At 36.4% G+C, this 17,050-nt stretch overlaps 2 protein-coding genes across 3 annotated transcripts; both read right to left on the reverse strand.

Moving 5' to 3' along the window:
* Positions 1 to 1,159: 1,159 nt before the first annotated feature.
* On the reverse strand, positions 1,160 to 3,914 carry si:dkey-193c22.1 (uncharacterized). Its single transcript, XM_006790095.3, has 8 exons — positions 3,856 to 3,914; positions 3,618 to 3,767; positions 3,369 to 3,489; positions 3,032 to 3,235; positions 2,734 to 2,817; positions 2,239 to 2,380; positions 1,589 to 1,751; positions 1,160 to 1,463 (listed from the first exon to the last, which is right to left on the reverse strand). Coding segments are annotated over exons 1-8 (1,101 nt in total). The 5' UTR covers positions 3,858 to 3,914; the 3' UTR covers positions 1,160 to 1,228.
* Positions 3,915 to 10,286: 6,372 nt separating this feature from the next.
* Positions 10,287 to 16,643, reverse strand: LOC102787253 (uncharacterized). 2 transcript variants are annotated; one of them, XM_087849287.1, is made up of 9 exons: positions 16,259 to 16,643; positions 14,248 to 14,277; positions 14,010 to 14,159; positions 13,776 to 13,896; positions 13,475 to 13,687; positions 13,225 to 13,308; positions 11,428 to 11,569; positions 11,066 to 11,228; positions 10,289 to 10,936 (listed from the first exon to the last, which is right to left on the reverse strand). In XM_087849287.1, coding segments are annotated over exons 2-9 (1,149 nt in total). In that variant the 5' UTR covers positions 14,250 to 14,277; positions 16,259 to 16,643; the 3' UTR covers positions 10,289 to 10,662. The 2 variants fall into 2 exon arrangements, with proteins under 2 accessions (XP_087705412.1, XP_087705413.1); XM_087849286.1 differs by lacking the exons at positions 13,225 to 13,308; positions 13,475 to 13,687; positions 14,010 to 14,159; positions 14,248 to 14,277; positions 16,259 to 16,643 and adding an exon at positions 11,796 to 12,288 and having other exon boundaries at positions 10,287 to 10,936; positions 13,776 to 13,862.
* Positions 16,644 to 17,050: the final 407 nt, after the last annotated feature.

Consider the following 17,050-nt stretch of genomic DNA (forward strand, 5'->3'; position numbering starts at 1 on the left):
TAAACTAATTAATGGGGAAAATGCTGCTGATAAGAGAACTAAAGAATTAAATGACCATTGCCAAAACGGGGAAAGCATTAGCAAAGCGCTCGGAATCAGTTTGTTTGTTTGTTTTAAACATTTGTGCCCAAGCCACCTTAAAGGGCTAAAAGTTTCAAGGCACAACTGTTTTAATATCTAAAGAAAATTAGCTTAATATGGCCAAGTGTTTTCTGTTGACAGTTTTCAGGTGTTTTACTTGTGTGCGTGTTTACAGACAGGAAGAGGTGATCAGTTTTACCTCCTGGTTATATGTCAGGGAATCTGGTGTACTAATATAGTATGTTTAAATGCCAGTTATTACTTTTTTCCCTATGTATAATAATATTTGGTTGACAGAAGAATCCCAGAGAACATCTGGACTTGCCTTATGGCACAGTATTTGGGAACAGCTACTCTAAATCATTTCTTTGTTTGACTAGCCCATAAGGAGTCCAAGACTCAGCTTAACATAACACTAGGCAGACACACTTAAACATTATAATCTATTGAGGGAAATTATGGCTATTTGGGATTCCAAGCATGAGTCCATTCCTTCTGCAGTCCAATCATATATAAAAAAAACTTTGAATGTTGTAAAATGTGCAGTTTAGCACACATCATCTCTGTGTTTTCTTTCCCGGTTTTTACTCAGTGAAATTCAACTGTTTGTAAGGCTGTTAAGCATGAATGTAACAAGTGCTTGTTACTGTCCTTACATGTAAATACACACATAATATACATCTAGCATTCAATCTTTGTAAATAAGATTTAGAACTTTTACATTTTAAGGCAATCAAGTTTGGGTTTTTTAGTCTGCATTGAAGATCTTAAGACATTTATGATGTTTTTAGTTGCCTGTGAAGCAATAATAATAAGTAATGACATGTTAACACAAGATAACATTTGAATGTAATATTTAATTCAATAATAGGTATTTTGTAACTGGATTTTAATATTGTGTGTAGCTTCCTAATAAACCCTACTGTTCTATAATTGATTTCACTTTGTGGTTACTTATTTGACAGCACTATAAAGAACATCTCTCCAAAATAATTAAAGTACTGTTAAAAATATCATATTAGTTTTATAAAATCAGAGCTTCAGAGAATCAAGTCAAACTCATAATTAAATGGTTGATTTTAATTTACAGTACAGTACAATTCAGCACATATTGGAGCTGTGTGAATACTTTTCTAATCACGTGCAGTCAGCAGGTACCCAGAAATTTTCTAAACTCTTCTTTGATGTATCTGTAGATTGGACGGTAGAGGCGTCTGTTTGACACCATGAGATCAACAGCAGTCTCAGTGTGGGCGACTCCATGAGGCACATTCAATGACATCTTAACAGAGCGCAAAGTGAGAAGCTCAGAGAATCTTATGGTAGATTCAGCAGGAACCATAATGTCATTGGTCCCATGGAGCAAAGCGAATGGAGGCAATCTGTCAGAATAAAAAGGACTGTAGTAAATAAATGTCTGTAGTGTGTTTGTGTTTCCAATAAAGAATTGATGTATTAGATTTTAGAATTGGTGTTAAACCCATTTTCTTTATCCTTTTCCGCTCACCTGTTGACTTTGTCCTGGCTGAGCTTCTTCAGTAAGTGTGTTGGTGAGTAGTATGGAAAGTTTTTCACACCATTCATCGCTTTGTGCATGGGGGACACTCGTTCAACTCCTCGTTTCTGTTCATGCTCATAATGGTCCACGATGTTGTAGACGCCGCTCAGACCTGTCCGGTGAATATAAAACAATTAGTCTACCTTATTAAGAATAACAGGAAAGAAAGAGGTCATTTTTTGATTAAGTTGTTAATTTTCATATTTTTTAAATGTGAAAATATGAAGTACTGATAATAAAATAGTAATATGAGTAAATGTGTCTGTAGCTTAGGAGACAGAACAGGTCATCTGCTAATCAGATAGTTGGTGGTTTGATCCCTGGTTGGCTCAGTCTGCACAAATATCTCTGATGCGTTCATCACAGTGTGAATATTAGATAAAAAAGCACTTAGACATAGAAAAATAATGTTTGTGGGAGTGCTTGAATGAGGCAAGTTACACAAAGCCTTCGAGTGGTAGAGTATAATACAATCCGGTAATAAACAAAGGGTGAAACAAACATTACAATATTGAAAATGTGTATATATTTAATCACTGTAGGAGAAGACCATTATGGAAAACAAATACTAATATTAAATGATGAACTTCATTTCTTACCAATAATTCCTCTTATCGAGAGCAAGACTTCCTGCTGCTTGCCTGGCTCTATGGAAAGCTCCTCTCTTTCTTCAACAAGAAACAGTGTGGTGAGTGTACACAAATGTGCACCTGCTGAATGCCCAATTAATACAATGTTGTCCTATAAAAAAAAAATACAACACAGAACAGCATGCTGTACGTGATTATACATTTTTACCTACTGAAGATTAAGTTAATGCACAGATACACAATGATTTTATTTTTAAAAAGGCTCTGACGAAGTACAAGCATGATTAGTCTGTATACAGGGGCTCAAAACTTAGCACTGCTTTAATTGTAGACCGACACAGCCGAGCAGCAGTGTTTTGGAGTTTTCCCTGGGCAGTGAGGAAGTTGAATAGAATATCAGAATATCAGGAGTCCTTGCATGCCTAGCTCTGTGCCTAGCACAGAGGTAACTGGTTCATTATTAATTTTTATAAAGAATACTTAAATAATACTAAGCTGTCTTACTTTGTCAAAGTTGAATTTCTCTTCATTCTGGTGGGTCCAAATCAAGCAGTCAGCAATATCTTGGACCATCCCTAAAACATTCCCCTGCCAATCACAGTCAACCAAGAGTCAGTTTAGAAACAAATTTATTATTTAAAATGAAAATTTACATTTTTGGTTTACCTAATTTAAATTCAATATGTATATTATCAACTAACACACATATGCGATAAAGTATTATCATTCATAAGTTATGATTCAAGGATGTTATGACTCATAACATCCTTGTGATTACTGTGTGTTGTTTAAAATCTCTCACCTTTGGATATGTGCAGTAATCAGGACAAATTACAGTTGCTTTCAGTTCTTCAGCCATCCGACTCCCCAGTAAACAGTAAGTGGACCTTTCTCCTGTGCCCCATGCACCTCCGTAGACAAATACTACTGCCGGTGATGGCAGCTTCCCTACATTTGGAGGGTGGTATAAGTCCAGCTTGTTGCCTCTGCGGCCAAACATGATGCCCTGTTAAGCGTCCACACAAACAAACTGATTATTCACACATTCTTCAGCACTGACTCAACTGATAACGTCATTGATTGTAAATAATAATCAAGAAAACAGGTAGATTTTTCTCAGCGAGTTATCCTTAACATACCTTTTCATAATACTTTAGATTCCTCTCATTGTTATACCATGACTTCAGCTGAAAATAAACTTTCCAATACTGCAGGTATTTGAGAAGATCCAGTGTAGCGAGGGTCAGACGATATATTCGCCTGATGAAGAGGCCAAAAGCGTAAATGAAAATTACAAACATACTGCTCAATGAGTGGGCCAATAAAACAAAAACATCAAACAAAGCAAAAGACAAAAAAGGAACATGTGTAAATTATTTTAAATTTACCTTGGATTAAGGGCTTCTACGTACTTCTTATACCCAGGCTTGTCAGGCCAACCATAAATCCACTGACAGGCTAAACAGATGGAGTACAGAAGGCCCACCAACATGACACCCACAGTCACAGATAGTGACATGTAATATTTGATATCAGACCTTTAAAAGCAACATATATTATGTTAAGATTGATTAAAAGTACACTTAGTTTGTGATCTTCAAGAGGATATACTTGAGAGGATCTTACATTCTTTATGGCTTTATCTTTCCTATCTGCAAACATAAAAAATATAAATTATGAGTAACAAAACATAAGTAATAAAAAACAGTATAAATTGTTTTCAGAGAAATGATGGCACAAAGTTACGATTGCAGTTTTCAGAAGTTTGTCATATTAAAGCTCATTTTGTAAAGACTTTTAGTTATAACTAAATTTAATTTAATTTATAAGTTTAATAATGTTTTACTTAAGTCGTAATTATTAACAATATTAGGTCTTTTTCTGTTAACCCAGGCTTTCTGCTTTAGTCTCATTTCACATGCACATAAAATGAGTTATTTGATGCTTCATTCACCCTCCTTCTGTGCACAAAGGATCAAACTAAGCATCAGAGGCAAAAAGGCTTGAGTGCATGATGAGTGGAGTGGACATTCAAAGAAAAATCCACATAAATGACAGGACCAAAATTTTGACACCAGAAAACTGTATCGTGATGTGATGATGATGATGATGATGACATTTTTTACTACATCTTTCACAGGGTTTTAATGTTGTGGCTCATGAAGTAATCAAGCAATATTTATTATATGTAGGTTATTAAATAGCAAGGCAATCCTTAACCAAGTATTAAATTAATAATAACTTAATTAGTTATTAATTAATAACTAAGTGCCTTATTGAAGGCAAATTAGAAACATTTAAGACATTAATGGGCAAGACTTTGTATTTGGAAAGAAAGATTTTTAACCTGGATATGCATAAACTCATTGGCTATTTAAATCTGAAGGACACCTGTTCAACTGCACTTCAATACAAATATCTAATCAGCCAATTATTTGGCAGCAACTCAGTGCATGTAGGTATGCAGACATGTCAAGGTAGCCTGCTGATGTTCAAACTGGGCATCAGAATGAAGAAGAAAAGTGATTTAAGTGACTTTGAATGCGACTTGGTTATTGGTGCCAGAAGGACTGGTCTGAGAAGTTCAGAAACTCCGGGGACTCACTGGGATTTACTGGGATTTATCCACACAACAATCTTTCAGGTTTCTCTGGAGTTTGCAGAGAATAGTTTAGTCAGGGTTAGGTTTGGGGACAGTAGCCTAAGCAGAGAGCACAAACTTCCCCCTCACCAGCCACCTTCTTCAGCTGATTCGGAGAAACGCTGAGTTGTTCCCAGGCCAGCCGAGAGATGTGTCTCAACCATGTTCTGGGTATACTATACACCCTTGGATCGCTTCAAGGCAGACTGAAAGTCTTGAGTTTCTCTGGGGGAAAATGTCTACTTGATGTCAGAGGTCAAAGAAGAATGGACAGACTGCTTTGAGTTGATAGGAAGACAACAGTAATTCAAATAGCCACTCATTATAGCCAAGGTATGCAGAAGAGCACAGCAGGTTGAAACTTGAAGCAGATGAGCTACAGCAGCAGCAGACCACAGTAAGTTAAGAACAGGAAACTGAAGCTACATTTCACATAGGCCCACTGAAATACCCCAAAACAAAATCTGATGTTAAAAGAAGGTTTATTCAGTTACTAAATAGGTCAGTTTGTTGAGTTATGATATTTTTTGAGTAGAAGTCTATTTAGTTTACCTCTTTTATAGGCCCACATAGTTCTTAAAATAGCTTATTTCTATTATTGTGTATTTTTGAAATAACCTCTTATCTTTTCTGGGATATAATAAAAAACATATTTTGAAGATTATATCTGTGCTTAGATGTTCTTGGCTGCTTGGTCCATTTGAAGGCAAACGGGGTTTTTTACTTATGAATAGCTTTCATAAAGAATTGGAATAGCTTAGTGATGGTTGTCCTTAAAGTTGTACCACAGCACTCTCTGGTGGGGTTTTATAGGACGTACCAGCATTCAGAAAGGCGCTTTCACTCAATAATCATTTTAAAAATCATATAAGCACTTAATAACTCTTGATAATAGACTGATAAACGCGATCTGTATATCAAACAGTTCTGGTATGAAATTTAATATAAGTTTTCTGTCACGTATTTTCGCAGTTCTCCTACAGTTGGACGTTTTGTTGCCAAAGTGCGTTTGTCTTCTCTGTCACGACCTCGTTGGGCGAATGAGTAGAGGTGGAGGACAAATGCAAACAAAAACTAAATATATATCTATATATATATAAAAGAAGAAGAGCAGTGAAGAGAACCCACCTGCACTTAATAATGTCACTGCGGATGACTGAAGCACACGTCAACGTTCATACTGTGTTGTTTCATGCAGGTCAAGTAAACGAGAAGCACAGGAGAAAAACAAACAACTTCAATGTAAAAGATGAAATTCCATTTCTTGTCCCAGCTTACCCGAAGTGTAAATCAATTCAGACAATTCAAAAGGCTCGCAACATTGCAACAGATATTAGAAAGGGTAATGTAAGCGAACCTTAAACGCACTTCGACCCATTAGACCTGACATGAGCTTGATTTATGGCGCTTATCTGTGGTCTTTATGCAAGACAACTCGATAAGAAGCCAATTTTAGTACAGCACCATAATGTTCGTAGTTCCCCTGTAGGTTTAACAGCCCAATCATATCATATCAGCAGATTATGGAAATGGGAAGTGTTATAATTCATATTTACATTTACAGACCTGCCCCACGTTTGTGCCCCGTTTTCACGCAGGGTGTTCCACGTTAACTGTTTTAGGTGGTTAGATTTATTTACAGATTCCACTCTCCGTGCCCGCAGATTCGTCATTTTCACCGAGCGGTCAGCTCTGTCTGTCTGCCAGACTGTCATGCAGTTTGACAAGATTAAAGACTTGGGCATTAAAAAAAATAAATAAAAAGGTCCCCATCTCCTGCCCAAATGGATCAATATTATCTTCAGACAACAATTAAATTATTTTAATATAGAAAACAAAAGGCATTATAGTTTTTGCATGTTCCTACCATTATTTTAATTTTATTTTGACTTTTTGTTTCTTTACTTAGTTTTAGTCTTTATCACTTATTATTTTATTTATAACAAATACCAGAGGCAAGATATTGAAAATGAGCATAGATATTACAGTTTAAGCAGAATTTTAGAAAGCAGTTGGCTCACAGGCGTTTAGACACCCAAAGCCTCACTTGAAATATCAATAAAACCCTAACCTTGCAGTTTGTGATAACAAATTTTTCCAAATGAACAAATATCAAAACTGAGGATACGCCATCTTTATTTTAATTTACTTTATTTTAGTTAGTTTCTTAAGTTCTCAAAATTATTTCAGTTATTTTTTTCCGAAGGTCTATTTTTTATTTTTTACTTTAGTTCACTAAAATGTTGTTTTTTCCAGTGCTGTTTGGGGTGTGAGAACAGCCACTTTTAAATGGTTGGTTCCTCCCTAAAAGGCTGTTGGAAATTCATTAAGGGTGTTTCATTTCAAATTTTAATGAATTTTCTTCCATCTGCAGCTCCAACCATTCCAAACTGCTGGAGCTGGCTTTGGTTTGGTAACGTTTTGCTAATTTCTCCAGATTTTTATTCATTCATCAACTTTCATTCTTCATTTCTGTGTGAATCAATGCTGATTCACGTAAACGACTGGCAAATGTTTACTATGAAGATGTATGTATACTTTATAAATAAAATAAAATTGAAATTAAATTGAATGAATATATTTGACAATTTTTAAAAAAAAATCTGTGGTCTTTCTTCAAAACTGATACAGCTTTTAATGATCCTAAATGTGTCCTTTGTTTGTTGGACAAAATACTAAATCCCAAAATAAAGTAGTGAGAGCACAAGTATAATTATCTTGCAGGTGCCATTTAATAACCATACAATAACTCATAATAAAGATTAGAGGTATTTGTGGTAACTTTCCTACATTAATCGGCCACTGTCCATAAGTAATTTATCAGTACATAAAATATGAGCACTAGCAGTGTATGGCCACTAGAGGGAGGTAGAATTATGTCACTTGCAACAAATTTTTTTCAGTCAAATCTGTTCAGAGACTGAAGCTAGAAGACAATAGTGAGTTAAGATGGAAAGATAAAATGAAGTATTATTATTAGTGGTTTGAAGCTTTAAGGACTACACAAAGCAGGGATATTCTAGCCAAAGTACCGGGCAAAACACTGAACCCTGCCTTACTCTCTGATCCGTTAGAGAGGAAGTAATTAGACGTGGGGGGGGGGGGTACTTGTATAAAAGTGCTTTGTCAGAAATGTTCGGTGCTAATGTAATATGTTTGTAGTAAATTATCCCTACAAATGCAACTAATTATTACACCTCTGTGTTGTATTAATGTCCATCTAGCATATCAGAGACATTCTCTATAAATTAAGGGGTTTTGCTGGCCCTGACCATGGAAAACCTTCGCTTCAGCACTGCCAATTCAAGGAAAGCAGAGCTACTGTCCAACCTGAGGGTTATTGTTATAGTTGGCCACACAGAGCGGAGCCTCAAGCCTTGAGTTGGCGTGTGGTTCTTCCTCCGTCTGCCACAATGTGGGGAGTCCCAGGTGTTTTTTGTAAAGCTGCAGTGGAAATGAAGCCACTTAGTGAATGAGAGCCATTCAGCTGCACTGAGCGCACAGTCAGCCCATTCTGAATGCTGTGGTAACTATTCACAGCATTTGTCACTTACAGTTTAACACTATCATCAATTGAATTATGTCATGTAGAGTGATATAAACATATTAACACCTGACATTCATTCCTGATTCTGTGTGGGTGCAAGCTGAATACATTAGCTTTCGTTTTGTCATTAAGTCCATTAAAATTATTGGTCTTTTATTATTAGCAGAATGACATAACAGGAAGCCAAATACAGGAACCTGAGGGATCTATATGAACTAAAATAGGATTTATAATTATTATTCTGGAAAATGCTCATGATAGTAGAACTATATGTAGTCTATTACCACAACTGATTTAGAATTCAGGCCCCTCTTCTATGGAACCAGCTTCCAGTTTGGATTCAGCAAACAGACACTATCTCTACTTTTAAGATTAGGCTTAAAACTTTCCTTTTTGCTAAAGCATATAGTTAGAGCTGGATCAGGTGACCCTGAATCCTCCCTTAGTTATGCTGCAATAGGTGTAGACTGCTGGGGGATTTCCATGACGCATCGAGTAGTTCCTTTTCAGTCACCTTTCTCACTCAACATTAATAGACCTCTCTGCATTAAGATACACTTGTTGTTAATTTCTGGCTCTCGTCCACAGCATGTCTTTTATCCTGTCTTCCTTCTCTCACCCCAACTGGTTGCAGCAGATGGCCCCTCCTCCCTGAGCCTGGTTCCGCTGGAGGTTTCTTCCTGTTGAAAGGGAGGTTTAACTTCCCGCTGTCGCCAAAGTGCTTGCTCATAGGGGGTCATTTGATTGTTGGGTTTTTCTCTGTATCTATTATTGTAGGGTCTACCTTACAATATAAAGCACCTTGAGGCAAAAAATTTGATATGTTACAGTTTTATTCATATCTACCAGGAATATACTATGTAACCTGGAAAGTTTTTTTTTCAGATTGCACTTCAGATGAAGCCATCTTTGTGAGCTACGCTCTACTAGCCCAAAACTTACCTCCATTTACACAATCTGAAAACAGTCTTGCTGCCTCTGGTGGTTTGGATCCAGCAATTATTATTATTATTATTTTGAAGAAGGCAAGGTCTTTCTCAAAAGGTGCTTTTTGTTTCTTAATTGCCCTTTTAGCTTGCTTGGCACAGTACTGGCATTACTTAACTCCCTCCAACAAGAGATTAATCAAGCCAGCTGCTGAGGTCATCTGATATTCCCAAACCAGCCGAAACTATAGAACATTGAGATTTGGCAGAAGTTTCTCACAACAGCTTTTATTTCTTTAGGTGTTTTTTTTGTGTAGTTTTTTTGCAAACACAAGAAAGTGATCAGTTTATCTTGTCAAAGGCCAGACAGTGAATATGATGTGTAAAGATTTCATACCTCAGGTGAATCAAGTCCCACACCTCCACCCCCACCCACCCACCTGAGCTATGGTCTGATTCATGATCTGAGTGGCCTCATCCCTCAGGTCACTCACAGACTCCATACACCAACCAACTCCTTCCCCTTGTTTTGTATATATTCCTCTTGTTGGTTATTTATTCCCCTTGTCTTACTATTTTGATTTCCTGCACAGTTGATACAGAGCAAAGTTTTATTCTATTTTACTTGCAGTACAAACATTTGACACACATTTTTTGTAAATAATGCTCAAAATTCAAACATTTTAAAGCAATTAAGTTTTACAGAACATGGTTACTATTGTTCTGCAGTGAAAATCTGACGGTATTTAAGTATTTCAAAGTTATACTGGCTCAAAAATTGCTAATCATTCAAGACTTCCCAGAATATTTTGCTCTCTTTAAATGCATGTATATCAAAAAGAGTGGCGGGTTAGATTTTAACACTATCACAAGATGTAACAACATTGAATTTTGGAATATTAGGCAGAATAATTTCAAGTAGGTGTAAAAATGATGACTGTACTTCATTTGTCAATAAAACTTGGGTTATTAATGTGCTGTTACAATATATTATACACATACTTTTAGAGTATCAAATAAAACACTTAAAAATTCTCAAATTTGATAATTAAATAACAGCTACATATTTGTTAACTGTATTCAACTTTTAATACTGTGTATCAGTGCAATTCTTAATAGCGCACATTTCTCCACAACTCATTTTTCTTTGTGATTATTTATTTGAAAGCAGCGTAGAGAACAACTCTCCCACACAATCACAGTATTGTTAAAATATAATGACAGTGTTATTAACTCAGAAAGTGTTAAATCAAACTCAAAGTTAAATGGTTCATTTGAGGTATAAGAACAAGTCTCTAAAACGTAAATGCATGGATCATTCAGTATGTATTACAGATTTTTGAATGTTTTTCTAATGATGTGCAAGTACCCAGAAGTTTTCTGAACTCTTCTTTGATGTATCCATAGATTGGATGGTAGAGGCGTCTGTTTGACACCATGAGGTCAACGGGGATATCAGTGTGGCTCACTCTGGGAAGCAGATTCAATGACAACTTAACAGAACGTGAAGTGAGAAGCTCAGAGAATCTCATGGTAGATTCAGCAGGAACCACAATGTCATTGGTCCCATGGAGCAAAGCGAATGGAGGCAATCTGTCAGAATAAAAAGGACTGTAGTAAATAAATGCCTGTAGTGTGTTTGCATTTCAAATAAATAACTGATGCACTAGAATATAGAATTATAATTAGTTTTAAAGCAATTTTTCATCCTTTTCTCTTCACCTGCTGACTTTGTCCTGGCTGAGCTTCTTCAGTAAGTGTGTTGGTGAGTAGAATGGAAGGTTTTCCACACCATTCATTGCTCTGTGCATGTCAGAGAGGTATTCGATTTCTCGTTTCTGTTCATGTTCATAATGGTCCACAGTGTTGTAGACGCCACTCAGACCTGTCCAGAATATAAAACAGTTAACCTAACTTATAAAGTATAAATAAAGGAAGCGGAACCACAGATTAGCTAAAAATGCTCAAAATGTGTTTTATAATCTCCATCAATAATTTAGCTATGTATGTGGCAAATATTACATCCTGAAAGTTGAGTATAAAATTAAAAAACATTTCTTTAGATGATGAACTTAATTTCTTACCAATAATTCCTCTTATTAACAGGAAGACTTCCTGTTGCTTGTCTGGCTCTATGGAAAGCTCCTCTCTTGTATCAACAAGAAACAGTGTGGTGAGTGTACACAAATGTGCACCTGCTGAATGCCCAATTAATACAATGTTATCCTATAAAAAACAGAACAGCATGCTGTATGTGGTTAGATATATGTATTTTTTAATGTTTATAACAAGCAATTTGTGAAGGAGTATAAAAGCATTCATATATGCACTTAGTCCCAGGACATCCTAAGTCGCACTGCGATTTATTTTGTAATTGTATCATCAGATCTGTGGCAGCATGCCACAGCATGCCGTATAGGTGAGGAGGGAAACTGAGCTATCAGCTGATCACCTGGTGATGACTAGGATCAGGTGATGCAGGAGAATGCTGCACAGGCTTTGTGTAGTGAAGGTGCGTTGGGGGCAATCTGACAGAGGCCCTGGCCAACGAGATCTTCAGAACTTTGACAACATTCTGAGAGATGCTAAGGACACTGAGTCCAAGTGAACCACGCTCTGCAAAACCATTGCTGAAGCTGCAGTACAGGGTTTCAGCTGTAAGGTGGCTGATACCTGTCACAGGAATAACCCTTAATCCAGTCAAGCTGAAGAAGCAGTCCGAAGCTTGGTTGACTTGTGGGACCTCCTCAATCCCACTGACTGCTTTGGTGCTGAAAGCAGAGTTTGGGAATGAAGAGGAGGACTCAGACATTAATGAGGGCAAGGTCACTGATGTAGTTAAAAAAAAAACTCCTTGGTGGTAGAGATTCACCCACGATTCCCTAAGGCTTTGCAGGTTATGCAATTGTCTTGCTGGATCACACTCGTCAGGCTTCTTGGAAGGACTGTCCCAGGGTATTAGAGAGGAGAGCCAGTTCGTTAGGTGGACCTTGGTTACAGAAACAATGTGGTTTTGATCCTGATTGTTAAGACTAGAAGAGCTCTTTATTCTCTTGAGGACTGAAAGTAATTTAGGAGTTTGCCCAACTAGCCTAGAAGTGTTTTATGAACTTTGAGATTTCACCATGTTCAACCACATTCCTCATGGTGTCTTTCTTGGGTTTGTTTTGGGGGTATGGTGTATCTGGCCCAGGTTATCCAAACCCTTTACAACCATATCGAGAGTTTGGTTTGGTTTGCTGGCAATAAATCATTACCAGTAGGTATTGGACACAGCCAAGGGGTGGACGGTGTCAGATTAATTTGGTTCTGTTAACTTTATCAAGCCACAGTCTCCAGCTTGTACTGGGGCCGTTTGCATGGAGAGAAAGGTCTGAGTGTCCCTCCTGAGATTTTGCTGGATCCTCCTTACACGGCTCAGTTTCTAGGGTCGGGAAATCATTCAAACTACTTCTGTATGATGATGTAGTTTTTAATCAACATGTGGAAACGATACCAAAAAGAACATTTTTACTGCTCAGAGGGTTAAACAAGACCTAAAAATATGTTTCCAGTTTATGTTGAATAAATAATGATAAATAATTTACATTACTTCACTTCAACCACCAGTCACAATCCAAAACAGTGTCAAAAATTAAAAACTAGGAAAAGACATGATGCAGAAGCTGTCAGAATTATTCTACAAAATAAATAAAACATTTACTTAATCTGTAAAAACACATGTATATGAATATGTAACATTTGTAAAAGTCAGTATTTTGGGTCATGGTAGTGATTGTTATCGATTAATTATATTTCAGGAGGTTTGTTTGATTGTACAGATATAGGCAGCTTATTATTCATGTTCCAAAGAATACTTAAATAATACTAAGCTGTCTTACTTTGTCAAAGTTGAATTTCTCTCCATTCTCGTGGACCCAAATCAAGCAGCCAGCGATATCTTGGACCATCCCTAAAACATTCCCCTGTTGATGAGAGTCAGCCAAGAGTAGTTTAGAAGTTTAATATTTGAATAATTCCCCCCCTCCCCCCCCACTCGCTTTTACGCTCAGTAAAATTCACTGATATATGCTAAATATGTGAGAAAAATATAAATCTTAAGATTACTGTGTGTTGTTCAGAAGCTCTCACCTTTGGATATGTGCAGTAATCAGGACAAATTACAGTTGCTTTCAGTTCTTCAGCCATCTGCCTGCTCAGTAAACAGTACGTGGACCTTTCTCCTGAACTCCAAGCACCTCCATAGATAAATATTACAACTGGTGATGGCATATCTTCTAACTTGTCTACATTTGGAGGGTGGTACAAGTCCAGCTTGTTGCCTCTGCGGCCAAACATGATGCCCTATTAAGTGTCCACACACACAAACTGAACACTGACAAATTTTTCAACAAAACAGGTAGATTTTCTCAGCAAGTTATCCTTAAAATACCTTTTCGTAATACTTAAGGTTCCTCTCATCCTTATACCATGACTTCAGTTGAAAGTAAAGTCTGGCATACCACAGGTATTTGAGAAGATCCAGCATAACAAAGCTGACACGATATAGTCGCCTGATTAAGAACACAAACACATAAACGAACATAAAAAACAGACTCTGCTCAATGAGTGGGACAAAAATGCAAAATAAAAACAGAGAACACATCTAAAGTATTTTAAAAGTTACCTTGGATTAAGAGCTTCTATGTACTTCTTATACCCAGGCTTGTTAGGCCAACCATAAATCCACTGGGAGGCTAAACAGATTGTGTACGGCAGGCCCACCAACATGACACCCACAGTCACAGACAGTGACATGTAGTATTTTAGATCAGACCTTCAAAATGAACATATATTAGGTTAGAATTCATTAAAAGTAATGTCAGATAGTGTTCTTCAAGAGGATATACTGGACAGACTCTTACATTCTTTTAGTCTCAGTCTGTCTGTTTTACCTGCAAGCATAGAAAGATTATAAGTAACATAATATAAGCAACAGGAAACAGCATAAATTGTTTTCAGTTACACAACAGGACAAAGATATGATTATGTCGTTTTCAGAAGCATTTCATATAAAGGCTCATTTTGTAAAGCCCTTTCAGTTGTAACCACTGGCTAATTTAATTATGCTTAATACTGTTTTAGAACTTGTATAAGTGAATAATAATTGACAATGTTAAGTCGGAAGGCTGCCTTCATCCTGCTCCAGCTTTAGAGAAAAAACATGGTGCAGAACATCTGGATAAAACGAGTTTCTCGCTAACATTGCACTTACACCCATCACCCACACAATTAAAGTGATCTGTTCTTCATCTGTGTGGCTCTGAACAAGATTTAAGTGAGTGATACATGCCAAAATAACGTCCGCATGAGTGCCAGGACCCATATTTTGACAGCAGAAAACCACGTCGTAATGAGACGATTAATGTTCCTCACCTATGTAATAAACTACATTAGAATTTATAATTGCCTTATTGAAAGTCAGTTTGAAACTACGACATTTCTGGACAAGACTGGCCATTTAGAACGATAGCTTATGACTTCTACATAGAACATTAGCACATGGTCGTGTAGGTCATTAATAAATACATTAAAAAAAACGTCAATGTCATGCCGGAGTACCAAGAATTTCTACCAAAGCGCCCTCTAATGGCATGTTTATGCAATAGCGCCACCATTCAGAAGGCTTGTTTAAAATCTTTTTTTAGCCATTTAATAAGTCAGTATATCAAATATATTGAGTGTCACCCACACTGGAACATTAAAATCATATGACCATGTACTAACATTAGATCGTAGGTAGAAATAAATTGAGAAATACTTCATTTATCAAATGAGTTTTACATATAAACTGCTTAAAAGATTTATTAGACCACCAGCCAATCCAAAATTAACAGTGTTGGTAATTACCAAAATAATTGTTTTTATGTTTCTGTAATGGTTTATCCACCAGCATGTGCAAGCTATTTAAGTAAAATTATACTTTAATGTTAAAATATAATTATCAATGTTATCGATGAATTTACAAATTTGCTGTTTACTATTAAATAGTATTATTTTTTTTTTATTATGATTCCAAATTATAGTTATTTACTTACATACCTGAACAGAAGATAAGTTTATTATTATTATTTTTATATAAGTAAAAATATCAGCACTTTGGTTGACCAGATTCCGCCAAACTGGTTGTTGGGCAGACACGGGGTTTGTTGTGTGGGACAAAGTGGGACATGTCAGCTTTGTAGCTTGAAATGTTCATATCTAAATTTAAAATGATAATAATAAAAAAACGAACAAACGGAAAAAACAATTTTACAACACTGGCATTTATCATGTATATGCTAAATATATTATAGTTTCAACTCTCTTGATAAAAGATGAAGATAAAAGGATGCTTAATGTCGCTCTTATGGTCTCATGTGACAGTCTATACACTTCGTATTCTTTTTAATTTCACCATCGTTGCAGCTGCTAATTGTTTTTTGGTTTTCAGTTCATATGTACTGGTGGATTGGCATACCTGTTTTCCTGATTGTCAGATACCTGTTGTATCTGACAATTTTAACATTTTTATATACCTTGTTACCACCATATTTCCCTCTCTGTGCAAAATTAAAAAATAAAATCTCTGTTTCTTAGAATATACTGGCTGCTTCAATTTCTATGTGGTTGTTTCTACTGTATTCAAGATAATGTCTTCTTGGTTCTGACTAGAATTACAATAAATACAAAAAAAGCCTTTCCTTCTGGGTAAAAAATAGACTTTACAAAGTGCTTGTCCTGCAGATACAGTCAAAATGTGTGACACTGTCTTTAGATGTGAGATGGGCAGGAGGACAAGGAATAAAAAATGTTGTGCAGACATCTAAGCAAAATTGTGCTCCCTTTTTTTTCTTTCTGAGAGAGCTTTGACATAAAGTTAGCAGTACCACTTACTCAACTTAAATCGTGAAGATAATGAAGACAACGGTTTGTCTGTGAAGGTTCTCAGTCATCCAGGTCATCGTAGTCAAAGGAGCTTGCAAAGAAAAGCGTCTGGACTTCTTTAAGTTGCTAGAAGACAACAGTTCTGACAACGGTTTCCTACCGTTTGACTCTTTGTAGCAATAGTATGTTGGTCGCTAATAAGCTAGCGTATATCTTTATTTAAAAAAGAAGAATCGTAATAAACGACCATCAAAACAAACATACCAAACAAAAGTTTACTTTCTGTCAAAGGCCGGGCTGTATGTACATCATGTAAGTGCAGTGTAGCCGCTTATGAAGCGAGCCTCAAAAGGACCTGTACATGCAAACTTGCCCTCTTGTCCTGGAGCTTGTCCTGACAACCAAACACACAAAGATAAATACGGCGAAGTGGAAATAGTCTGCTATTAACTTCCGGTTTTGCGATGATAACCAAAGAGCGTCCGTTGATGTTTGAAAGTACCATTTTATATTTAATTTGTGGCATTGATAACTTTATATGTCAGCAAAATAGAGATAGCAAGTCATTTGTTACTCTAACGTTTTAATTATTTATTTATTTGCTTACACGTGAAGCTTCTTGCATGCATACATTTTTTGACGTACCGATGGCGGACATGGAGGATTTTTATCTCTTCATTGTCAACATCTCTGCAGTGATACTCCGGAAACACATGCTAAAATAGTTTGGTGATAAAATACAATACAATACAATAAAATGTATTTTCTCGAAGCTTTCAACCGTGATTCAGCGTAAGGGCT

The sequence above is a fragment of the Neolamprologus brichardi genome, chromosome 12 (genome assembly GCF_056152115.1).
Source record: "Neolamprologus brichardi isolate AB-2024 chromosome 12, ASM5615211v1, whole genome shotgun sequence".
In the NCBI taxonomy this organism is placed as follows: domain Eukaryota; kingdom Metazoa; phylum Chordata; class Actinopteri; order Cichliformes; family Cichlidae; genus Neolamprologus; species Neolamprologus brichardi.

Coding starts and splice junctions, on each gene's coding strand:
- LOC102787253 (XM_087849287.1), bottom strand. Junction 13,309..13,474: donor ATTACTGCACATATCCAAAG/GTGAGAGCTTCT, acceptor TCTCATCAACAG/GGGAATGTTTTAGGGATGGT. Junction 11,229..11,427: donor GTTAATAAGAGGAATTATTG/GTAAGAAATTAA, acceptor TATTCTGGACAG/GTCTGAGTGGCGTCTACAAC.
- si:dkey-193c22.1 (XM_006790095.3), bottom strand. Junction 2,381..2,733: donor AGAAATTCAACTTTGACAAA/GTAAGACAGCTT, acceptor TTTTTTTTATAG/GACAACATTGTATTAATTGG. Junction 1,464..1,588: donor AGCCAGGACAAAGTCAACAG/GTGAGCGGAAAA, acceptor TTATTCTGACAG/ATTGCCTCCATTCGCTTTGC.